General features: G+C 42.1%; 1 protein-coding gene across 1 annotated transcript; it reads right to left on the bottom strand.

Moving 5' to 3' along the window:
• Window positions 1-570: 570 nt before the first annotated feature.
• Window positions 571-16,941, bottom strand: cabp7b (calcium binding protein 7b). The gene is made up of 6 exons (XM_030084959.1): window positions 16,917-16,941; window positions 16,218-16,328; window positions 1,609-1,752; window positions 1,376-1,488; window positions 863-1,010; window positions 571-748 (listed from the first exon to the last, which is right to left on the bottom strand). Exons 2-6 carry the CDS (start codon window positions 16,324-16,326, stop codon window positions 621-623), a joined length of 642 nt encoding a protein of 213 aa, XP_029940819.1. The 5' UTR covers window positions 16,327-16,328; window positions 16,917-16,941; the 3' UTR covers window positions 571-620.
• Between the last annotated feature and the right edge of the window lie 8,428 nt (window positions 16,942-25,369).

The raw sequence follows: 25,369 nt of genomic DNA, 5'->3' as shown, positions 1-25,369 counted from the left end.
GCCTTGTGTTTTCAACCCAGCAGCGCTATTTCAATACGCTTCCTCATTTAGCCAAGTTAAAGTACTGCAATAAACAGACACACACTGTGGGAGACACAGTATGTGCAGACATGAGTTTCTGTCGTCTCAGGCTTTTTTTTTTTTTTTTTTTTTTTTAAAGCCGGTTGTTTAAAATGACATGTCATGCAGCCCAGTTTTATTATTGCTGTCATTATTCGACGCCTTCTAAATACCAGGCTTCTCAAGAGCAACGCGTTTTCTGACACCACACGGATATATTGGAACGTTGAGGCTGCAGTCGACTTTCCTGTCATCATTTCTTGTAATATATCAGAAATCTTTGCCAGCGTGACCCCTAAAGGATGCTAATCAGCCCTTGAGATGCCTTTCCTTCGCTCTCTGTTTTCACGGCGATGCGCTGTGAAGCCACAGTGAGACATCATTTCATCCTTCACAGAGAGAAGCGTCATCATGAGTGTCATGAGTAAACAGGACAGAAAACAAAGTGGGGGGGGGCGGGCAAAAAAAAGAGAGAGAGAGAAAGAAATGTTTTGGTTAGAAACTGCTTTCTTTCCAGTGTCCTTCCTCAAATCCATTTGCAACCAGCTGGCACCGTATATTCACTTCATCCCTCTGCGGAGCATTTGATTTGCTGCAATGAGCATGACGCTGATGATAAATGCAATAGCGAAGGCACAAATCAGGCTTTTCCGCACACACGTGTGTTTCTCCTGTTGTGTCGGACTCGCTGCGGAGAAGGAGGGGAAAGGAAGAGAGAAAAAAAAAAACAGCACGTCTGAGAATCAGCCGGGCAAAACATCGCTTCAGTAATATCTGGAAATGACGTTGTTCTGAGGCGTACTGTCAATGTCCACGTGGGACTCCGGACTGTTGAGGTGGTTTTCCTCGGTCATGATGATGTTCTCGATGTCCTTCATAGTGAGGTGGTCGCGGAAAGTGTCGTAAAGCAGCCTCTTCAGCTCGTCCACCGTCAGTTTCTGCATGTCGCACTGGGAACGCGCAACAAAGCACACAGGAGAAGAAGGTCTAATTAGCAGAGGAAAAACCTCCGCCTCGATGCCCCTCAGTGATGCGCACAAGTTGCAGGTCAGCAATAAATAGCAGCTTTTTCATTTTCATTAAAAAAAATCACAGATTAGAATAATTTATTTCATTATGTAATTTAATGCAAGGAGAGAAGCTTCTGTATAAACAAAATGCAATTAGCGGTGCGGTGAGGTTTGTCAAGGTTGTTTAAACATAAAGCAACAATCCAATCGATGATAATTCTCAGCGCAATTAAATTTAAATGGGTACATTTGACTTAATCTGGACTTGATTGGACTTGATTTATAACGCCGACGGCAGCAAGTACCTTCCAAAACACAGAGTCGAAGTCTGCTCCGTGGAACTTATCAGGCATTCCTGCGGCAGACAGTTTGGGCCCGAGCAGCGTGACAAACTCTTCAAAGCCAACCTGGCCGTCACCTGCAGGGGGAAACAGAAATACAAACATGTCACACGCGTGACCCGCGGCACAGGCGTCAGAAGGATCAAGAGAAAGGCAGCGTGTGTGTGTGAAGCAGAGATACCGCAGGCCGGACGCACCATCCATATCAAGTCTCTGGATGATAACCTCCAGCTCCACTTCGTTAGGCATGTAGCCCAGCGAGCGCATGGCCATTCCCAGCTCCTGCTTTGAGATAAAGCCATTCCCATCGCGGTCAAATACCTTGAAAGCCTCACGGATCTCTGCGGAGGAGAAGTGCGTAGAGAACAAGCATGTTATCGCCTGCGCCGACACACGGCGAGACGCTGGCGTCGGTTTGAAATACGGGCATGCCGGAGGTTTATTAGGAAGTGTTAAAGTAGCTTAAAGAAGTTTAAGAACATGTTTATGAAAAGCTTGGAAGTGGAACTCTGGGTCGTAGCTTAAAATCCATAATCCCATTTTCTTAGATGTTTGTATTTGTGATAAAAAAAAAAAAAACAGGCATCATTGAACATTCAGTGTTTGAACGGTGGAAGCATTTTTAGGACTTTTTCTGCTTTTTCATCCAATAAGCAGAACTGATTTTTTCTTTTGAGCAGAAAATCCTACCGAGACCACCCTGCTGCCATCAACTATCACCACTGCACTGAATTACTATTTGACGTCTGCAAGGATCAAATTAAATTAGTGCTACAGAGGTGAAGTAACAAGTAAATATACAACTGAATTAAACACTGAACAACATAAAAAAAAACCAACAACTATGGCCTATATTCCATCAGTAAGAACATTTTGGTTGTTTTGGAGATAATGACATCATATTTTACCCTCAGGACAATGGAAATCATCGAAAAGAATAATAATTTTTTAAAAAATGGTCATAATTTAGTAGTACATATTTTGGTTTTGTAAATATCACGGCATCTGCGCACCTGTTGAGATTTACAAATATAGAGATAATAGTAGGTCTGAAAAACTTGAATTTCAAGAACTTGGTTTTCATACTGACTTCAGTGATGGTGAAAATTGAGTTGAGCTAAAAAAAAAAGAAAGTGTGAGCCTCCATTCAGAAAATTGACTGTTTTGGCACAATGGGCACAGAGAGAAACACCATATTCAACCTTTCCATTCCTCTAGTCTACGATCTGGAACACCTTCACCACCAAATATTCAACAATGATGTACAAAATGTACAATGGAATTCTTATTTTCGTCAGTAAAGTTCAACAGTTTACAGCTGCCTGCCTGGAATGCTTATTTTTAAGGTGATGCAATAATATAATTTTTATTTTTTTACATTTTGGACATTTTGCCACACCCATGGATTATTGCTATTGTCATAACACACCGGAGGTTTGTGGGCGTGTACACGGGTTCATAATTATCAGAAACTTTCGGTAAATAATCCATCAACGTCACCATTTGGCTTGCTGTCCTCGCCCGGCATCTGTATTCCGTTTGAAGTGATGAAAACCAGCAGTCGCACATCAAAGCGCCTGAACCTCGCCGGCTGTTTTTTGATGTGGATCCTCAGATATACGGCGTTACTCAATGGCATCTCAGCAGTCATGTGATTTGATGAAGCTTTGAATAAACTGCATCAAAATATAATACGTTTGGATAAAATTAGGTTTTATATCAATTCATCGATGGTGTGAAATTGCGTGCAGAGATGAGCAAATTAGCCCGGGCAATCTCAAACGTGCACGTTTTCACCATACTGTCATTTCAATTACACTTGTCTTCAAACTGCGACTAAAAGCCACAAGCAGGGCGAGTGGATTAAACTTTTACATTCTATGTTCTTAATGAAGAAAATTAATTTGCATGCATGTATCTTACTTGGCAAATGCAATTAGCATGCAAGGCCACAAGTGGCTGAGCGCTGGTCATCCATCTTGCGCACACGACTGACTGCAGTTTATTAGCGGTCGCATGTAAACCGGCTCAACTAGCGGCAGTCTATTAGAGCGGCGCGGAAATCAAAGAAAAGCCTTTTCAGAGACGCGGCCGGAGAAACCGAGAACCTTCTGGTCAACTGACTCCGTACCGAACCTTGACACGGCATATTTGTCTAAATTACAGCCGGCAGAGCTGCTTGAGGTTTGTTATCTTCCTTTGGCAACAACCCGGATTCAATGTCGCGACCTCCGGCGCCAGTGACAAATAATGAATTCACCGAGCCGGCCGAGCAGTGGCCGGACTACTGATCGCTGCGCACCGGGACGACTGAATATTTATGGCAGTACATTCACAAGATGCCTCCACAAGGAACACAAATATATGTCCCATCAATGAGCAATGGGAAATAAAACTGATTTCCATTTTAAGCACACATTTACATCCTTGCTTTTGTGGTTGTTAGACTAATCTGTTGCAGTATATTCATACTTCAGCATTAAATTAGACTCATTACAGTTGAATATTTGATCATTTTCAAGATTTAAAACCAACTTTTAAAATTTACATTCATAGAGCTAAGAACAAGCAGTCTAAATTAAACATTTCCTAATTTATTTAAGTTTTTTTTGTTGTTTTTTTTAAATAAGACAGTCGGAGAAAGTAAAAATACTACCTTGTAATTAGCTTGCCTCAGAAAGTAACACGTCCACATGCATAAAGCACAATACCGTACAGCTGCACTCAGGTACTGTTTCATCTTCTACTCAAAAGTGCTGAAAATGTTAGAAAGACTGGGCTTTTGTTCTGCTGGGAGTCCTTGATCGGATCATCTAAGTAACCTTGCAAGTTGTGTGATGGTCGTCTAAAGCCGAGGCTTTCTGCTACAGCAGCAAGTCGTCAAGGCCTGCGAGCAAACATTTCTGCATTGAACCTGCTTTTGCAGGTAAGGGGAGAACAATTTCAGTGGAATGCTGTCGAGTTATTGGACGGGATCGGGGGGGCTGCAGCTCTATTGGTTAAGTGGATTGTCTTCCAATCACAGAGCCGGAGATTCAATCCCTCATCTCGCCCTCACCGGCGTTGAAGACACTGAACCCGGGCTGTTTCTAATGTCGTGTGAGCACCTGGTGTGTGTAATCATGTGAAGTACAAAGACTGCCAAGTGGCGAAATCTGCCAAACCAGTAAAATCCAGTTAGCTTTATTTAAACATATTTGTGAGGATGGAGGGAGGGCTCCCTCATCGTTCCACATGTCTAAAACCTCCGTTATTGCTGAAGTCAGTTGGAATAATACGGCAATTAAAAAAGCTATAAAATATTGGCATTGACGACGTGACAGTGGCACAACGGTTATTAAAAATGTGTCGCTGTATGATGCCGTTTATGATCAAAGTGAGACAAACAGAATCTATCATCAGATTACAACAACGTGAAATGTGAACAACCATCAGATTACAAAGACGAACACGGAAAAAGAGGTTATAGAGCAATAAAATGTGGTGGTATGAGCATCGATGTAAATATTGAAATATTTATCACAGTTCATCTACATTTACAAACATAAGAAAAATGTCAAAGGTGAGACAATAGACAGTTACTTTAATGAAGTGAACAGAATGTCCTGTACTGTTAGCTTTAAATGTTCAATTTCAAGAGTTCTGTTTGTTTTTTTTTGTTTTTTTTGTCAGTGTACGAATCGGAGTAAATCAATCCATAAATTCCAAAAAGCTGAATGTGTGACACAACCAGAGATGTATTTAACATGAGAACTGACTTTGCTGCTGACAGCTGGAGGTGGGGAAACCAAAACTAAAAGGAGAATCTGTGATGGCGTAACCGAGATCAGAGACTCACTTGCAGGGATCAGACTTTCCCAAAAAGTTCAAACTGATATTTCTGAATCAGGGGTCATGCACTGAAATACACAAGTCAAAAATGGACCGGAATGACTTCAACCAAAGGAAAAGACAAACTGGCAGACAATAAGTGAGAGAGTGTAGATTGGGTGATGTTCACAGTGTTTGGATACAAAATAAAACAAGAAGCGAGAACATCGCCGGTATTTCTGTCTGCAGGCAGGAGGGGACTATTTTAGAGTGGTTTAACTATGACTTTATCTTTCGGCTGGTAACGCTATCACACCAGCTAATCAGTTTGTTTTTATGAATACTGCAAATTCCCATGACAAACTTATATTTGCTTGGTTTTATTTTTTCACTGGAGCTCCGACTTATCGCTGATCAGATCTGACGCTGACAGCCTTGTTTATTGAATCCAGGTTTATGGATGGTTCAAATAAATGTGTTCTGCCATTGTGAACGCATTCAGCAAATGAATAAGTTATTTCTGCTTCTGGCAGTTCACCCACTACGTATCCTTCAGCTGTTTAAAGGGTGATAACTTTATGGGAAAATCTGTTGTTTTTGATCATTGTTGCTTCTTGTTGCTCTGCGGTTTTGCTTGCTCAAACACACTTGCATCCTTCACTGCATCCAGTTTCACAGAAGTGCACAGACTCGGTCTCTTGAGCCAAAAGACGGGGAAAGAATCCTCCATCTAATTGCATTAACCCTGGAACAAGACCTTCGGAAACCCTGCTATGAACAGTTCATTAGATTGTTTCAGGCAAAAGCAAAATGAAATATTGACCGACAATTTCACAGCAAGTTAGACCAACATCTGCCAGCACAGAATTGATGTTGATCGTTTCCTGGATAGCAAACATCTATCTGTTCTTCGATGTGAGCTCTTTGTTTTAGGTCATTTGTTTTTCTAATGGGGCGCCACCAATGTCTTTTATCCAGCCTCCTCTGCCTTTTTACTTCTCTGTTCAATCCCACATTTCCCCTCTCTTCCCAGAAAAGAGAGAAAACGCTCATCATAGAAATATGCATCGTCTCTCTAAAACATCAAAAAACAAAAAAAACAAACAAAAAAAAATCATGTGAGATTTCATTCTGGGACTTAAAAGTGGGCTGACCTTCCAAATGAGCTCAAACCGAACATGAGGACCGAGAGATCGCGCTGACCTTTCCGAGTGACCGATCGAGGGACTCAAACTGGCCGTTAGTGCAGCTAAAACATCCATGAAAACGGTTCTTGATGCCAAGACGCCCGCAGCTGCCCGTTGGCAGCGGTTCGCTGCTGCTCGACAATAAAACCCGAGAAGCCCTCTGATCTAAACCAACAAGGAAACCTGAAAAAAAAAACTGGAGTTCACAGCACATGCAGGGTTTAACACGGGACTAGCCTGACCTTTGAGAGGCACGAGGCCGTGTAATGTTGTCCCTTTATGTCTGAAAAAGGTAATGGGCTTTAGCATTTTCACTACAGCACTCACACAATGAGCTTCAGTAATGTCTTGCTCAAGGACACTGACACACAAACAGGTGGAAATTGGAATCAAACTACCAACCATTAAATAAAAAAAAAACAAAAAAACAGTGTCATCATCCTTGAGGAAAAGTGTCCACCATGCTCTGCTGCCACTGTGGCTGAAACCGTTCACCGGGAAGTAGCCTCCTAACCTTCAGCAGCGATCGCGACACAGAACGACACGGTTAATGGAGTTACTGCAGCGGGAGGTAGATGAAAAAGTCTCGTCGCACCGCAGGAAGTAAAGAGACGAGAATCACAGGCAGTCCTCGGTGTCCAAAGTTACAGAGTGAACGCAACTCAAGTGGACTTCCAGCTGCCTTTGCAGTCACCACCTAAGTTGCCGGTTTATTAAAGTTCACGTATTGCGTCAAAGTCAAGAACGTCAGGCGGACTTGAATCAGATTAGCTCTCTGTCCGTGTGGCCAATCACAGACGCGCATCCTGAATGCCAAATGAGGAACAAAAGGTGGCTCAGGCCTGCCTGTTAATTGCACTCAGGATCAAACGGGATCTTGTGTGTCAGTCTGAGATGCAGCCAGAAGCTGGGATGAAGGGGACTCAGACACAGGGGCCTGCCTCTCTGCTGTTTGACCATTTTTCATGTAAATGGTTCACAGACTTCGCTTATATGGGGCATTTTCACCTTCGCTCCGTCTCAAAGAGCTTTACACTATTTGTCACATTTGCCCATTCACACGCACACACACACACACACATTACACCTGAGGCCAGAGCGACGGGTAACATGCAAAGAATCAAGGACACTTTGTCATATGAACAAGGCGAAAAGGTGAACCAAACCGCCAACTTTCCCAAGAGGTCAGCAGTTGCCACAGCCAATAAGAACGGCCATGTACCATGTTTATTCGGTTATGCTCAATAAATTATCGTGATCGATTTTCAAGAAAATGTCGTCTTGTATGATATACCTGTAAAACTACTAAGTGAAAAAATACATGTTAAATAAATAACCTTGGTTACCTTATAAAAAGGTTACTCTCTGGAAATTTGCTGGAGGATAAAGGCATTCAGTGGGAGATGAGTCAGAGTCTTTTCATTAACATGGAGCCCCTCCCAGGCGGGCGCATCAACAATGCTATGATGACACCCATGACATCTCACTGTCTGATCATGGAAGGGAAAAACATGCTAACCAGAGGCTGGCAGACAGCTGTGAGAGCTCCGCCGGTGCAGCTTCCGCAGACATGAAGGACAATAACGTCAAAATAATGTCAATTTCACCCAGAAATTGACTAAACAGCGACTGTGATAACATCAGCAGCTTGCTCCATCGGATGAGTACAACTCTATTACGCTCAGCTGAGAAAACAAGTGATTCTCTGGGTGAGTGAGCATTAACTTCCGTGTAACCTGGGATTTATTAGTTTGTTGCGAGAGAGACTTTTAATTCAAGTAACAAATGAACAATGAATTAATCTGCTCGGAGTCTCCAGACTGTCCTTCACTGTCCAACACGAGTAAGTGCTTCTCATATTCTCTATTCCAAGCTTCATTACGAGAGAGAGAGAGAGACATCAACCGACGCTGCACAAATTAATACAAAGAAAAGGTGTGATTATTCAGTGCAGATGCATGTAGGATGTGTCAAAGGACACGCTCTGCATGCACAAAGTTGTCCAAGTTGTTTTTTTTTTTTCCTTTTGTTCCGCCATGTGAACTAAAGGTGTCAGGAATGCATCACGGTGCAGCAGCGTTCAGGATCCTTCATCATCTGCCCGGAGACACTTACAACAGAGCCTGCACTTGTTAAAAAAAATATAAATCGGTCCATCATCCCACAGTTTCTCTTCACACCTCCCCTTGTATGTTCTGTTGAGACAGATAATACGCGCAGTCCCACAACACGCTGAGGACGTGCTGCACAAGCCCTGCAGCTAAAACGGCTCCCGCAGTCAATATGTACCTGAAATCCCAACCTGTGGCTCCTCTGAAGGCCCAGCAGAGACACGTGACCGGTTCTTTTGTGGAAATATTATTCACATCAGTAGCAGTGGTTGTCATTTTCAAAGATCTGGTGGATTCAGCTGTTTCGCTCTTTCAGCATGACTTCTCCTGCTCTTGCTTCGTTCTTTAGACATTGTTGACAATGGAAGTAAAGGAGTCCGCGCTGAATAACAAGCTGTTTTCCTCTGAGATCGACTTCGTCTGTTCGTATTTATCAGTTTCTCGCTTAATGAGCTTTGGGGTTGGAAACTTGACATCAGCAGCCTACAGTGAGAGGCTCCGGGCCAAGGCAGAGCTAACGTGAAGACAGGAAATTAATTAATTCAGAGGAAGCTCTGACACCGTAACTAACATATTCAGAGCTTTTATATTTATTTACTTCGCCTTTCTCCAGGCGAGTTAGACTTCATCCAGGCGCAGCGCCGGGCAGAGTGACGCCTGCTCGTCTGTCTGGCCACCGGTCGTCATTGTTTCTAAGTGATGTTCATCACTGTGTAAATCTGCCACCTGTCATACAAAACCAATAAAACTCAAAGCAGGAAGTGTAGGCCTAGACTTAAATCCTAGATTTCTCTTTAGGAAGGCCTGATTTTCACTGAGAATAAGTATATTGAACTAAACCAGACTGGTAAACAAACCTAAAATACTGTTGTTCTTGTTTTGAACCACTTAAGATGATTAGGATTATGTGGAATATCTCACTAGTAAACTGAATATGCTGAGGAGAATAATGTAACTAATGGAGACATGTCCCACCAATTGTTCGTTGATAGTGAAAAATGAAAGTCATATGCTTTGTTCTTCACAGAGAGACAAAAATACCTTTGGATGAACTTCTGGCCTCCTCTGTGCTCCTATAAGAGTAATCTGGATACACTCCTCCTTATTTAAAGGTGCTGTAGGCAGGATTCGGCATCTCCGGCATCTTGCTTAGGGTTACCTAAGCAAGATGGCGATTTGACCCATCTAAAATAGTGATTTGAAACCCAGCACAGCCAATCCTGTCCTGTTTTCTCTGACATCATGCCTTTACGCAAGTTAAGCCCCTCCCACAAGAATGTGCGACGAATGCCCCTCAACCAATCACGGTTAGAGCCTCAGGGGCTCTTCTGATTGGTCAAAGATACCTGGAGCTGTCGAGATTCCTTTTCAGCTCAGAACAGAGACAGATGGAAACGCTGCGCCCTCGCGATAGTGCAATTATGCTACACTCCTAAAGGATTATCAATGGATACTCTAACATTTAATCCAAAGAAAACAGAAAAATTAGCATTGACTAGCAAAATCCTGCCTACAGCACCTTTAAGATGACGGAATATTGCTAACTTAAACTACAAGAGAAAAATAGAGCAAGAAAGTGAAATTGATTTTTTTTTTCACTATATATATTTTTATTTCTTGAGGATAAACTCCTTGAGATGTGCCATTTCACTTTTGAGGAGGTCCTCGAGTCCACAAGGAGAAGGATTTCTATATGATTTTGTTGAAGCTTCACGGAGCCACTGAAGTGAAGGCTAAAGAGCCCCGTCCGCCTCCGGAGCATCGCAGATATAAAGTATGTATCGCTGCATGTCTTTCAGTAAGTTGGCCTGCAGTGATGCAGTGATATTAGATTATCTTGAAGCCTTCAGTTTTATGTCTTATAGCCGTAGGTTGAGCTTCATCAGCATCTCGAAATGCGGCTGTTCTGTCATCCTGTTGACATTAAAAGATATATCTTTTCTTTTTTTTAATCCACTGACTGGATTTGTTTTTATCACTTAACATTTTGTCTTAGTATTTGCCATGTCAGTCTGATGATGAAAAAGAAATATGAGTGTTGTGGACGAGCAGACAAGGGGAGAGTAAGGACACAGTCTCATAATTAACATTTTGTACCAGTGTTGTTGTTTGAAGCTGGATCTCTGGAGGCAGCTCTTCGGTAATGACCAGACATTTGTCTTACAGCAAAAAGCAAAGCCGGCACCACGACTCCTGTCTGTAGTCTTTCAGCCTCGTTTTAAAGTGATGAACGGACGTCGGAAACAAAGCGAACACAGAAAAGGCAACGAGTCCGTCCTCACTAACTCTGAAAGGTGCAATTACAGGTCTAATTCTCTGACAGCTGTAATTTAGTGAAAGAGATACAATGCGGCCATATTCTCTCTGTTCAATATTAGTCAAATGGGCACTCCATTTGTAAGCACAAAAGAAAGCAGCTTTGCATACAAAGTGGAAAATAGTCCACACTCGACTACAATGCTTAATGTCTTGGGGATTCTCCTGCTGGCTGCGATCTATAAATATTGTTCACGTCCTCTGTCAGCGATGCACCGAGGAGCGATCCGAGCTCGCGGAGACCTCCAGCAGGGCCACCGCTGGGAAGCCAGGACCGCTCGGCTATGAAACAACAGTCTTATCTGTGTGAACACGTGTGCCGTTAAAGTGTCTGCCAGCTCACCGTAAATAAGTTATAGACGGCGTTTTGGAAAATGAAGCAGAGACATGGTCAAATCTGTTTTCAATACAATCCAGTTTTATGAAGTTTTTATTGAGCTGCTTCAGGGAATTCAGAGTCAGAGGTACATTTTTAAAGTGCAGTGTCTCAGTGCAGCAGAGGAAGCCCGTGTGTCCTGTGCGTTCAGGTATTCCCCGTCAGTCATGCAAAACAGAGTGGGTCCTGGCTCCGGGTCTTTAACGGCACTCATTAAAGGGCGAGACACTGCATAATGTGCACACAGGCGTTCGCCAAACAGCGCTAATATGCTTAATGGGTGCGTTGAGGAACAACGTTATGCTGTTTATGCATAAAACGCATTAAAGGTTTAAGTAGCAAGCGTCGTGCAATTTGTGCTGAATAAATGATACGGAGGGAGGAAATCATAACAGGGAGCGCAGCGAGCAACAGTAGACTCAAGGTTAAGATTCAGCAGAGCCTTTGTGGTTCAGGTTTAGAATATAGGGAGTTTGTGAAAGTCAAATATATGAGCAGGTGCACCGGTTTACAGGAGTCAGCGGTACAGTGGTTTTTACAGTCGTAATGATCTGAATACACATCAGAGTTTATGACAGGCGCATGACACAAGGGCAGAGCGGTGGGCAGGGAGCCGTGCCACTGACCCTGCCCACCTAGGCTACCATCTGCTCCGAAAAACATTCCCTGGGAAGGTGCAGCTTTATTAAGACCTGTGAGCTCTTCATCAGCCGCACGGAAACCCGGTCAGTACGGACAATGTCCTCCTCGTTCGCTGCAGTGCAGGTGTCTGTAATCCTCTCTGTTGTCTCTGAAAGTGATGTGCCTCTCACTGAAGGTTTTAAAAACACCGGGGACAAAACCGGATTCTGCGAGGGTCAGTGTTATATACAGACATCTTGAAGCAAAATTAAATACCATTTAATAAGCCAAAGGCTTTGAAACAGCAGGATTATTAAGATTTATACATAATCTCTGCAAAGTGTTGGGTCTCTGGAATATTTATTCATGTTAAAATGGATGTTTTCAACCACTTGATGTAAGAACTAAGAGGTGCAATAAACAAGGCACTTCTGATACTAGTAAAGTACTCTAATTATTCAACCCTTTCCAGAAAAGCTGTTCCTTTCTGTTTTCCATAATTTTTTTTCCATTCTTCTTCTTATAAATGTTTTCATTATTTCACTGATTCACACAAGAAGCTATATTACTGGTAAGCTGCAGCCAAATCACTTAATGTTTTCTCCTCTTTTTCTCTCTAATGCATTATTTTCACATCCTGTGTGAAACCAAAGTGCAGACGGGGGATCATTAACTGTGCCTCATCTGAACAGGGCAGTCTGGGATGGAAAAACAGTGCATATGTACGCCGGACGCAACAAACACAACAACAACACACTACACGGGTGTAAATAAAAACCTGCAGACAGCTCAAAGCCATGAGGTCCCAGATGAAGCTGTTATTGGTTGAACAATACACACAATGTTGTTTTTTGACAAATGTATGATGTATGATCTAAAAACATGGGAACTCAAACTGTGGTGTGTTTACTGAAATATCTGACACAAACCGAAACAGACTGTTCTTAACCCTCTATAGACCATTTGTTGACTCCATTTTAACCTTGATGGTGGTATTGAGGGACGTTCTAAAAAAAAGTCCACGTGAAACATGTTTTTCAACAATTAGAGCTTTATAATCATGTATTGTGCAGTCGTCAATGTAAATGACAACAAATGAATAAAGTTGCAAATTATAGCTCTAATCTGAAAAAAGGTTAAAGACAAGACGTTCTCCACTGAACAAAGTTAATTTTGAAATTACTTAAACTAATCAAGACCTGAACTGAAGTTGAGGCTGGAATATCCAGATTTTACTTTCACCTCTTCTACTTTGATCACTTTGTCCATGATTTACTAATATCCGGCATAAAACGTGCAGCATTGCATGTTCATGCATGTAGAATGTACTTTCAGTGTCTCAAAATGGTATCACTCACATGTTTCATGTTTGTTTGCATATACTCATACAGCAGTACTCATATAGTTTGGGATATGATCTCTCACACAGGTATGACACAGAAAAAATATAAGAATAAAGTTTGCAAATAAGTGTGAAGGAGAGCGAGCTGTCTCTCAGCACAGCAGAAGCCTCTCTGCCACAGACTGAGCCTCCTCCTTTTCAAAAGCATTAAAAACATGCACGACAATAAACAATGCAAACATTCTCAGAGGTGAATAAATCACACCGAGTGTTGTGCATTAATCAATAAGCATACACTGCTGTCAGTATTTTGGAAGACATGTCCATGATTCCATGGTCATGAAGGTGAACATGTTAAATTGATCGTAGTCATCTGTCAGACTCAGTCTTTAGTGTGCCTCATTAGTGGATCCGGCTCCAGTGTGTGATTTCATGCAGCCAGTTTATTTCCTCCATATCTTGAAGAAGTTTGCATGTTCTGTGACTCTGAATGTGTGTGTTTGTCTCTCTGTGATGGACTGGCGACCTGCTTTCACTCACAGTCAGTTGGGATCGATCCCCCGTGACTCTAAGTTGGATAAAATGGAAGAAAAGATGGATGGATGGATTGATGGGCATGAAAACGTGCCCCCTTCTCCTGTATAATACAGTGAGGTATGAATTTGATTTACTGGGTTCAGGCTCGGCAGAATGCATTGAACAGATCTCATGTTGTGTGACTCTTTCTGCTGATTCACTTGTACAAGTCACGACTGCCATTGACTTTTCTATGGGAAGCTGAGGCTAAGCTGTTGAATTTGTTTATCTGAGGCAGTTTGTTTGATCTACTGTCCATTTTGCAGTGCATCTCATTGCTCGGGATGCAAGGTCCTTCTGTCCTTGCATTGTGTTTGTGTGTGTTCCAGTATGTCCCTGCAACAGTGTCGCCATGAAAAACAGGTGATTTAATCTCACGTCTGATCATATGTTGATTCCTCCATTTGCTAAGCATTGTGGGTTTTTGTGTAATCAAGTGGTGATTAAGAGTATGGAGAGTTCAGACAACCAGCAAGTCACACATTATGTAAAAAGGTGCAGCATGGTGCAAAAGTTGTTGGCTGAATATGACTGATAGGATCATATCAACGCCAGTATTCATACATTTCTGGGATTAATTGATTTCTTTTTTTCCAGCTCGGATGTATAGTCATGCAGACTAACTAAATCACAGCTCATTCAACACATGTCAGATTACACTGGGAATATATATACACACCTTGCATGGAAAAAGCCATTATCATAAAGATGATGAGAGGGAGTAATTACACCAGTTGAGCAGTCAGGGAACGTCTGCCCTGCAGTAATTAAAGATTTGGTGGATGAAACATTATTTATAGGCCGTTTCATTTCAGGCGCCCATGGAAAGAAAAGAAGTTCTGGTTCAAAAACACACAGACTTCCTCACAGTTCACAAACCAGCCGCGTTCATCTACATAATGCTGCAAGCTTCCGTGTTCTGTAAGGCGTTCTGCAGCCGTACTGTAAAGGGAACGGCTGCTTATTCAAACATTCAGACTAGATGAGGATCTGCAAATGGAAAAGGTTAATCTGAGACTCTCTTGGCTCCCTTCACAACTACAAGCAAAGTGCTCTTTAACACACTCCACCTGCCAGCGGAGCTACTCAGTGACAAAAGGAAGAACACTGTTTACTGTGGACACCGCTGAGGTGGGAGGGCATGTAAATGTAGCAGTGCATTACATGCTCAGTGAATCTGCCCGGGGTAAATAGAGTTCTGGTTGAGTGGTTTGACTCGCAGTCTTCTGAATATTTAATGGCTCTCAATTAGTAAATTACAATTTGAAAGGAGTTATTCATTACCTGGCAAGCTGTATCATCAGTGGAAACACAGCTTCCCCCTGAAACGCACGACACTCGCACATTTCTACTGTTGAACAAATTCGGGCTTTCCCATAGCCAACCCTTCCATTAAATTTACGTCGTCATTGCAGATAGTGTTTTTTCAATGTCAAACGAGTGGCTGAAAGCAAGGGCAGGCAGCCACTTGTGGGCCTGGACAACCTACAGATGGAAATAAAGGGGAAATGGAAGTGTCTTTGCATAAAAGACTTGGTGATATCAAATCTGATCAGACTTATCTCTTTATTGTATTCTGCATGGCTTTGTTCCCATCCGTTGCCCACTGTGCTTTCTCACTGTGAGTCTCATTTGCCAAAAACAAAAACCCTTAATCTGAACAGCAAGGTGCTATAAGGATTTAAAGCACCAATTAATCTTTCAGGTGCCTCAAAAGTAAAGTGTGTGCTCATTTTTAGTGACTGAAATATAATATGCAAGAGAATGAAGGATTCAATTTTCAAATCAATATTAAATATCCATCTGATTTAATGGGATTTTATATCTCATTAAGAAATTGTCTTGTTATCAATCTAACAATTATAAATTTGCTGGTCATCTCTGCTTAGTTTATCATCCAGGGCTCTCCTGTGTTGGACAATGTTTTGTAAGTGTCCTCTGACTGTTCAATCTTCTGTCATGGTTAAAACAAAAATGACTCAGTCGTGTTTAATCCTATTTGTTTCATGGTAAAACCATGAAACAAATAGGAATTGCACTGAGAATTACACTGTGGTGTGTCTGTAATATACGTTTTTAGTCGATATAATTAATAATAGCAACACAATCTGTATAAATTCATGCTGTGCCCCCCTAATAAACTGAAGCAACTGTATTTGAGGGGAAAACAGATGAAAAGATAAAACCACAGAGGTGATCACAGAGCAGACAGCCCCAGAACATTTGAACTCCAAACAGAAAGCAACAATATCTGCATTACATGGCTAAATCCTCTACCCTCCGACAGCCAAGTGCTTCAGTCAAATCTGTGGAAAAGAAAATGGAAAGGAAGCGCATCTAGACTCTCCAGGGTGCTGAACTGATCTGCCAGCCGAGCACTGCATTCAGGTGTAAAAAAAAAGAAAAAGAAATACAACCATACATTAAAAACTAACACAATCTAAGCAAGAAAATGAACAGATCTCACCTTCCACCTCATCCTCAGGCAGGTTAACAGGGGTCCGGTAGGTGAGGACATCTGGAATAGTGCAAAGTCCCTTGTACATGAACCTGGTGGTCACAGCACGCACTGGCATTTCTGCGAGGGAAAAGCAACAACTGTGTCGCGATCTTCATATAGCCTAGCTCTTCGGAGTTTTTGACAGACCCTTCTGCTACTGTCCGTGATTTTTTTTTTTTTTTTTAGGCAAGAGCTCAAGCAAATGAAACACGAAAAGCCTCTCCGCAAAGTTGAACCCTGCGTCGTGTTTTGGGGATTTTTTTCCCCCCGCTGTTCAGTAAAAACGTGCGTAAAACCGCATGGCACGAGGCGGACGCGACTATAAATCGCCTTTCGGTTCAACGCACAGCGTGCAGCAGCCTACTGTAAGCAAGATACGAAGCAAATATGTCATTTTTTTTTAACAAAATGACAAGCGAAAGTTTAACTTCGTAGCCTGTTGAGCAAAGGTGTGAAACGACCCTTCATAAATGCGCCTCATCTTACAACCTGGATCCGATCAAAGAGAGAAGCAGGCTTGTTTCTCGTGGGTTCAGCGCTCAAATTACTTAAGAAAAAAAAAAAGAGAAAGGAAACAACCAAAAACAAAACTGAAGATGTATATAACGTCGCCTCTTATCTCTACAACGAGTCCTTTCAAACAGTCAGTTCCCGGTATAGTCTCACTTTTCGTCCCAGTTTCGGCATCTTCTTAGAATAAAAATATTCATAATAAAAATAAATAAATGAATTTAAAAAAAAAATCGATGACACTAGAGAAGGAAGCGGCTTTGGTGAGCTGATCCTATCCAGTGACCGAGGAAGGAGCCAAATCTTCAAACATTTTTTTTTTTTCCTGGAGAGCAGCTTCAAGGGAATCCTGGGTGACCCCCTCTCATCTGATGCAGACACGCTGTATGAGGCAGAGATCCTCTCTCTCTCTCCAGCTGTCTGCTCCAGCCTCATTTGGTTCTCACCAAGCTGCACACACACTCACACACACACAAACATCATCATCATCCTGCCGCCGCCTCCTGGTACAGTGGAGCCTGTGAGCAAACTGCCCGTCTCTAATGCGATTATCTCTATGCCTCTTTTTCTTTCTTTCTACACCCCTTCATGCTGCATAATAAATCCTAACGCAGCACGAGGGGTCTGCATGTTCAACACATCAAAAACAAGTGCAACAAGTGAAGCTTCAGAGATCTGTCACTAATTTATTCTTGCATTTGTTTGTTCCGAGTCATGCAGGGCGCAGGCTTAATGGAAGATGAGAGACTACAACTGTGATAGTCAGATAACCTCGGGACACTTGGTGCGGAAGACCAACTTCGTAATATTTTGAGAAAACAGTGAATAATGAAACATTGGATTGAGTGAAATGCAGAATGATAATAAGAGACGCCAAACCAGTGATGCCAAAAGAATTATTTTCTTTAAGGCAAAGTGTGGGAAGATGAATCCCTCTTTCACAGCGCTTAAATATTGTGTCCTTTCTGCCCCCTCACCTCTCATGCATTTTTCATCTCACACCAAATAGTTTCCTTTGAACTATGTCAGATATTCTAATGTTATTTTTTACATTTTGATATGAATTCAGTTGACATGAGGGTCTGGGAAGTCTTTCTACACAATGTGCAACTGCCAAAACTGCTCATTTCAAAGTTACAATATCGTCTGTTCCATAAATCTGTTTTAATAAAGTAATTAACAGACTGATCAATAGTTGAAATGCTGTGAAAATGCCGGCTCCTGACCCTGACTCCCCTGCTGCTGTGTCCCACCCAGAGCTCTCAGACGCTCCCTGCAGAGGCTCGCTTCAATAAAACCAGTGCTTCAATACAAATATACTGATCTGCCTTCTTGCTGAATGTCGGCTAAGAAGACTGATCCAGCTATAATAAATACAAAACTGTCAGCGTGAGTGAATAATCAGCCCGGCTCTGTCACAAATTCCTCTCACCGCCTTCAAAGTTTCCTTCTTCCTCTCTGAGACAGTTGGTGCGGCAGAGACACCAGACTCACTGCTCCAGACCAAGACGCATTTCTGCACATGAGCGCACTTTCATTAGAGGAGAAGATTTGGAAAGTTCTTCATGGACACACATAATCAGCTCTGCTGCTCATTCAACATGTCTCATGCAGGTCTCTCTCCAAGATGACAACATTTGTCTCAATAAGAAATAAGACACTTATACTGGTAGTTCAGTAACTGTACTTGTGCTTGTAGTTTAGCTCAGTGGTTTTCAAAGTGTGGGTCGTCTGGGGCTTTCAAGAGATGCAGAAGCTGACTTGAGGGTGAGGGAATGCCTCATTCCAGCATTATTATTATTATTTAGAATTTTGTTAAGAAACCATAATATAGACTACTGCACACTTTATGAAAACTCTCAAAACTGAATTTTCTGAAAGTGTAATGAGGCTAAATTACCATTAATTATATTAACATTAATTCAAGCGTTTCCCTCTGGGATTAATAAAGGATTTCCATTCTATTCTAATACAATGAGAAGCAATGCAAAATCATGGCAGTTACAAAATTCATAGATGTAAAAGATATGCTCCAATTAAACGCATCCAACCAGCATGGGAGGAGGTTTTTTTTTTTTTTAATTTCTCAATGGATTCAAACAGACTCAAACGGTGGTCTAAACGCTATCTTATCATGTAAAAAGAAAAATCATTATGAAGTCCAACTTTCAAACAAAAACGACTTCTTAGCATGAAAAGCATGTGCATATGCGTGACCCCCATCGTTCCCCGCCAATCACCCCGAGAGGGGAATTCAGCCTCCCAGGCTTTGAAAAGCACTGGTTTAGATGAAATATGATTGTAAATGAGCTTCACAGAGACTACCATTTGAATTTGATTCCCTTTTATTTCAGACACGTTCCTGCTAGTTTGTCTTTTCACATTAAAGTTTGTTTCTTTTAGATTTCACCTAAAAACTGTTTTACCCATTTTCTTCTCAGTAATATGGAGGCTTGATGTAAGTTTGTGGGTAAAGTAACAGTGGTGGCTTCTTTTCCATCTCCATAAGAACTTCATCCAGGTTCACCATTGAACATACAGCTTTTGATTTTTGCCATTGCCAGCTTTATTTACAGTAGTTCTACTCAGAAAACAGAGGAAGCTCCCGGCAGGTCTTCGTTCGTATGGTACAATAGCTGGCTAGGCAGCTGGAGCAATGAAAGAATGTCGATCCCGACAGACGCTTGTGAAATAGACAGCAGCGGAAGCAAACAGTGAGCAACGAAACACACGACACGCAAAGCAAACTGGACAAAAAACAATGTTTCTGTGTAAAAACTGTCCAATGCACACAGCAGATTGACTTTACTGGAGAACAGGTGTGAATGCAGAAATACCTCATAATGCTGGCTGAACAAATATTAGGAGATTTCCCATATGTCTTCCCAGACAAATTGATTTACGAACGGTATTACTTTTATGCCTATTTCCGAATGCTGTCAGTGGGATTGAGGGGAAATCTGCTTCTCTACATTTTAAAAAACCTCTTCCTGTAAATCAGCAGACCTACACAGGGGCCAACTGCAAGCACAATTTGTTTGCTTAAACCCGAAACAGAGGTACACACTCAGATTTTTTTTGCTCAGAAGCAGCAGAATGAAACACTGCAAAATTATGAGTGTGCAGAGCGACAGATCCGAATCAACAACCGACCCTCCTAACAAAAAAAAAAACCACAAACAAGCATCATCCAGTGAGGACGCCTGCATCGAGTATGATGATGGCCCGCATTAGTATCTTTCCACCCTGGTTCACAGCAGATAAGTGTGTGTGTGTGTGTGTGTGTGTGTGTGTGTTTGTGTGCGTGCTGAGCGAGCTGCATGTGGTTCCACTGGTTGGTTCTTCAAGGATTTACAGGGCTGACAGGTCTATTCCCCTCTGAGTGTGGGGGGGATTGTCTCTCTCTGCTGCACCTGAGCCTCCCGTTGGCTTTGTGCTCAGACAAACAAACTTTTTAAAAAAGAAACAACAACCCCAAAACATATCAAAAAATGTAGAAAACAGACTCTGTATGTACAATACGGACCAGATTTTTGGGACTGTAATTGTTTCAGCTATTAAACCACATGATGCAGATTATCAACTTAACAATCGCTGTTCTAGAAAAGACATGAATAATAAATGATTGCAAATCTCAATATGGATAATCTTCACAATATTTAACATTTACATCTCTAAAACAATCAAAAATGCCCTTTCCTCCAACAACATTTGCAATTTCTGGAGATATGCGACTTGCCTCTCTTCAATATCGTCCATACATGCCTGACAGTATTTGGTGAAATTGCTTTCTGAGAGTCGATTGCGCATTGCGGTGGACGACCATTCACTCGCAACAAGTAGAAGGCAAACATATGCCTTTGAGGGTTAAGAGAGAGCTATGGTGCTCATCTAATAGGGATCACAGAGGAGATCATCGCAGCCGGGGGCTTCCACCGATAGAGAGCTCCTCACCTGACATCCATCCTGTCATCGTCACATTGAGCGTCTGCCATGAGCTATGGGCTTCCTGCAAAGGCAACAGACCCGAAAGCAGGAGGTGAGAGGCATAAAAAACTCAGCGGCTGACACCCAGTGAATCAAGATGGAAATATTCGGGGCTGGTTGGGGGAAAATTTAATATCCAGACAAACAGCGGTAACGGTTAGTATCATCTGCCAGAGGACAAGCAGTAAATGTTGTGAAATATATTACAATGGAATCACTTGACAAAGCCACTTTAGACACTACTGTGCAGCACAGATGTCAATTTTACCTCCTTTTTCACTCTCTTCAGCCAGGCTGGACAAAATGGCAAACATTTAATTCACCTCAGATTACCTGTTTCCAATGGGAAGAAAAAAATACAGCAGAATTTGACTTGATCTCAGATATGTTCTTACTTTTCTCCATAATGTGTACAAGGTGTTGAAGTTTTCAGAGAAGTGAAGAAAAGATGAAATCATGGTTCATGATTTGTGATTTTCCTTGATTCAGACACAAAGATGAAAAAAATCTTCCTCTTTAGTCTCCAATAACCTGACAAACCCTGCTTGACAGGTGACTTTTAAGAAGCTCCGAGTCCTGCAGGCGAGCAACTTGACTCGATACATCACACTGACATGTCGTTGAAATAAAAGCAAAAAAAGAAAAGGACAGTGGAGAAACTCTGCTACAGTATAATTTAGGTGAATTTAATTTATAGCCAAAGTCTCTGCTATTAAACAGGTTTGAGAATTCACGGTTCACGGGGTGAGCCGGCGTTAGATTTGTGTCCGTCGGTCTCTTGAGTAATGATCACGGTTGTAAAACACGTAACAGCCAATAAGCTCCACTCACAGAGGATGAGCGGTGAGTTCCACTCGCTGCCCTCCTCCCTCGCTTTTTCAGGTGCGCCTAGTTGATATTCAAACGCCGTCGTGCGTCTTTGTAACGTTGTGCGTTTCTGATAAATGTTGGAAAGGTGTCTACCTGGCCACTCGTAATGAGATTCATAACTCTTTTTAAAAAAAAAAAACAAAACAAAAAAAACAAAACAAACAGCCCGGGCCATTTTCATAATAAATAAAGTGGAACAGTGTTTTCTCAAACATGGTGAATGCAATCCATAAAACTAACAGCGCAGAAAGAGTAAGGGAAAAAAAAATCTCATCAGTGACACCTACATCAAAACAACCTACTGTCAAATATTCATTTGGGATTATTGATTGCTTTTATAATTGACTAAAGCTTATTTCAGTTTCTGTGCCGATGAGGCTGTATTGCAGACAAGTTTCACGACTGCAGACTGGGAGGGTGGAGGCGGGGGGAGTTCGGGGAGCACTGTCTATCTATAATCATAAATCCAATCAGGATTATAAAATCGCAGCGTAAGATAGCAAGAGGAATCTGTCCTCCGCGATCAACAATAAACGTAGGTGTCAAATAGGGGCGAGAGAAAAAAATGAAAGCTGCAGTACGGTGATATTGACAGGATAGTGAGTATCTGAGTCTCAGAGAAGGGTTTTCTAAGTGTGGGAGTACGAGTCCCCCTCACAGAGCTTGAATCACATTGCACCCACGCTCTCACGCTGAATATTTGTCTCATGCTAAGGTAGGAAAGCCAGACTTCCTCATGTCTCTCACATCATAAGATAATGTTGGTTCCATCGGCAGGACGAAGTCAAAGCTTTCCTGAACTGGTTACATGATTTAAAGCTGAATGTACTGGAAACTGTCACAGCTGTTGCACTTGTTCTGCACCAAGAGCAGATTCAGAATTTTCCATCTATTCATCTTCCTCGTCACTTTATGAAGTTCCGGGATCCCGGCTGGAGGTGGAGGCAGGGTGCACCCTGTCCAGCTCTCCATCCATCACAAGACAATCACACTAACAACCCCACCAGTGGACAATCTGGAGTCACCAGCTGACCTCAAACTCAGGGTTTTGGACGGTGGAAAAAAACAGAGGAAAAAAAAAAACACATGCATGATGAGAACATGCAAATTCCACCACATGGCCCATTAAAAAAAATGCTTAATGTGTAAAATTAAATGGAAAAAAGGACTTCCCCTGAAGATCTGACATTATGTTTTAGTACATCATTGTAAAGGAGACGTCCTCTGACAGCAAAGGATGAGTGTTGCTCTTGTTAGACCATCATAAAGGAGGCTCTAAAGCTGTCAGGACAGAGGACACGTCTCTCCATCTTTTCGTCTGGTTCATAGATGGAAACGCTCCTTCCACCTGTGATTTCTCTTTTGGTCACCTTCTTTCTTATTTAACATAATTTCAACAAAACTTTTTAAATTCCATTAGATAAGTAGTTTCATATAATGTGGTAAAATATGCCTTTTCTATTACTTGCAATCTTTTTTCAGTCGTGCTCTGAGTTGCAGGTATAATTGGCAATTAGACGCTGGCACGTAACGTGAACGGCGATGCGCCGTGATTCATGAATATTTGATGGTAAAAAGGCATTATCACGATTCACATTCACCATAAGCTCCGGCTCGTTCAGCCTCCCTGACACTAATTCGCCCTTGGTCCGGCCGGCCCGCACGACGCTCCGGTTTCTACGTGAAGCAAAGGCCCAACGCTGTTCGGGAAGAGTTGCAACGTCTTCCACTTGAAAATTATGTTCAATTAAAATGCGTCGAAAGCACAAAGTCCTTGAATGTATTAATTCCTTTCCCTCACTCCGAGCCGTTAAAGCAGACTGCAACAGACTGAGCTCCTCAAAGTAAACTTACTGCCGGTTTTCAGGGAGCAGACAGCCGCGACATTTTGGGCGTTGGCTGCAGCCTGTTTGCATTGACGAGGTATTATGATGGATTCCTCAAATTACCTGTTGCTGCGGCAGATGGCACACTTTGTCATTAACGGCAATTGTTTGAATTCTCCGGCATCCTGATGGAATATTCATCAGGCATCTTCGTGACCAATAGCAGTGTAATTCATTTCTTGACGACCAGAGCAGTACCCAACGCTGCTTATTGAATTTTTACATCATCACGTATTCAAGTGATGTATTAAAAAATAATGAGGACATCAATTGCTGTACCCTTCTGAATATCTCTGACTGCTGGGGGCATGTCTGGACCGTCTGAGTGTGTCAGGACAGGAGTGTGATTGGGCGGCCCGGGTCTGGACATCTTTCTTCCCCCCCAGCCTCTTTGAAATCATGAGCTGTGATTGGCTGGCTGCCATCTTCGTGCCTTGCAATGAAAAGACCAAATCCGTGCCTGAAGAAAGCAACAAAAAGTCGAAAAGCGAAAAAATAAAGACAATTATAATTAGTGGAAATGAGTGAAATCACATAATTCTTGTACAATTTATAAACATATTGCCTTTCTGCAGTCTTAAACTTCAACTAACTGTTATTTTTGGGACACTTGTAGACAACAGAAACTCCCAGCGATGCTTTTGACGTGACATGAAGCCCAAAAGACCAAACTAATTATTACACCTCATTTTTTACCTAAAGATTACTTCAGATCTAAATAATAAGGTGTATTTTAAAATAGTCAGCCTCAAGTCAAAGACACGGATGGATTTAGATTTCTGAATGTCGAGTTGTCTGATATTGTTAGTGGAAGCACGGCTGCCTCATTGGCTGAAGGGAGGACAGCAGATAGATGGAGGGATGTTTTCATGCTCTCACTAATCAACATGTTGCTACCAGGTACAACTAAATAAATTGCCAATTAAACCGAGCGTCAGAATATATATCAAACGGCGCGGCTGTCACTGTGTTGCCCGGAAGGCGGGCTGTCGGCGCTATCTCTCATCTGCTAGCCTTACCCCGTCCATTTAATCCCACAATCAGTATAACATGATCACCCCTGCCCCGGCGGACATAAAAACAGGCTGACAGGTGGAAAACAGCTCAGCGGGAACCTTCATGTTCAATAGCAGCGCCCTGCTGGAGGACAGGTCTCTTGAGAAACATCTGTGGAGAATTTACGGGCAAAGAAAATCTCTTTTACACAATTTATTTTCCGTGTTATCCTTTATTTAATCAAAGATCCGGTCGGTATAACACAGGAGGAGTGTCAGGATTATGAGTTGGCAGCAGGATCCACAGTTGGAATTTTATGAAACTGCTTATTTTACATATGATGTGAAGATATTGGAGCGAAAATGATTTGACTGAACCCCCCAGAATCTGTTTAGTTTGCTTTTTTAATCCCAGTAGCAGCGGAGACTGTCGTCTCTGCGTTCCTTTTGCTGATACAGGATTTACCCGGTGGGTATTAGATCTTGTAGCTCATTTTACAGATGGCAGAAGACAGATTTTTGTGTTTTCTGGTTTAAAAAAAAAAAAATCCCTCCGTCTCCTTTCATTTCAGGGTGAAACAATCAGAGAGAAACATTAGTTTTGTGTGAAAACCAGCCCACTGCTGCACACCGCAGCAACAGATTCCCTCATCAATAAACATTTTAACAGAAGGACAAGTTATTGGATCTGAGTGACTGCGCTTGAGGTCCATCTTCATAACCTTCTGCATCTAACAACGAAACGTGGACAGCCGTTAATACTCTCCATTCATTATGTACTCCAAATCCACAGAGTTTGGTGGATTTCTATCCAAATAAACAAATGAATAAATACATAAATCTTGCCGTTGGAGATATTGCTGCAGCCTAA

Source organism: Salarias fasciatus (assembly GCF_902148845.1).
Source record: "Salarias fasciatus chromosome 7 unlocalized genomic scaffold, fSalaFa1.1 super_scaffold_4, whole genome shotgun sequence".
NCBI classification, from domain to species: Eukaryota; Metazoa; Chordata; class Actinopteri; order Blenniiformes; family Blenniidae; genus Salarias; species Salarias fasciatus.
The sequence above is the reverse complement of the archived record's forward strand: the minus strand, read 5'-3'. Positions and strand labels throughout refer to the sequence as shown.

Excerpts from the sequence above, each read along its gene's own strand:
- cabp7b (XM_030084959.1), bottom strand. The coding sequence starts at position 16,326 with ATGCCAGTGCGTGCTGTGACCACCAGGTTCATGTACAAGGGACTTTGC. Across the intron at positions 1,489-1,608 it reads CCAGAGACTTGATATGGATG|GTGACGGCCAGGTTGGCTTT; the intron begins GTGCGTCCGGCC and ends TTCCCCCTGCAG. Across the intron at positions 1,011-1,375 it reads TCGACTCTGTGTTTTGGAAG|TGCGACATGCAGAAACTGAC; the intron begins GTACTTGCTGCC and ends GCGCGTTCCCAG.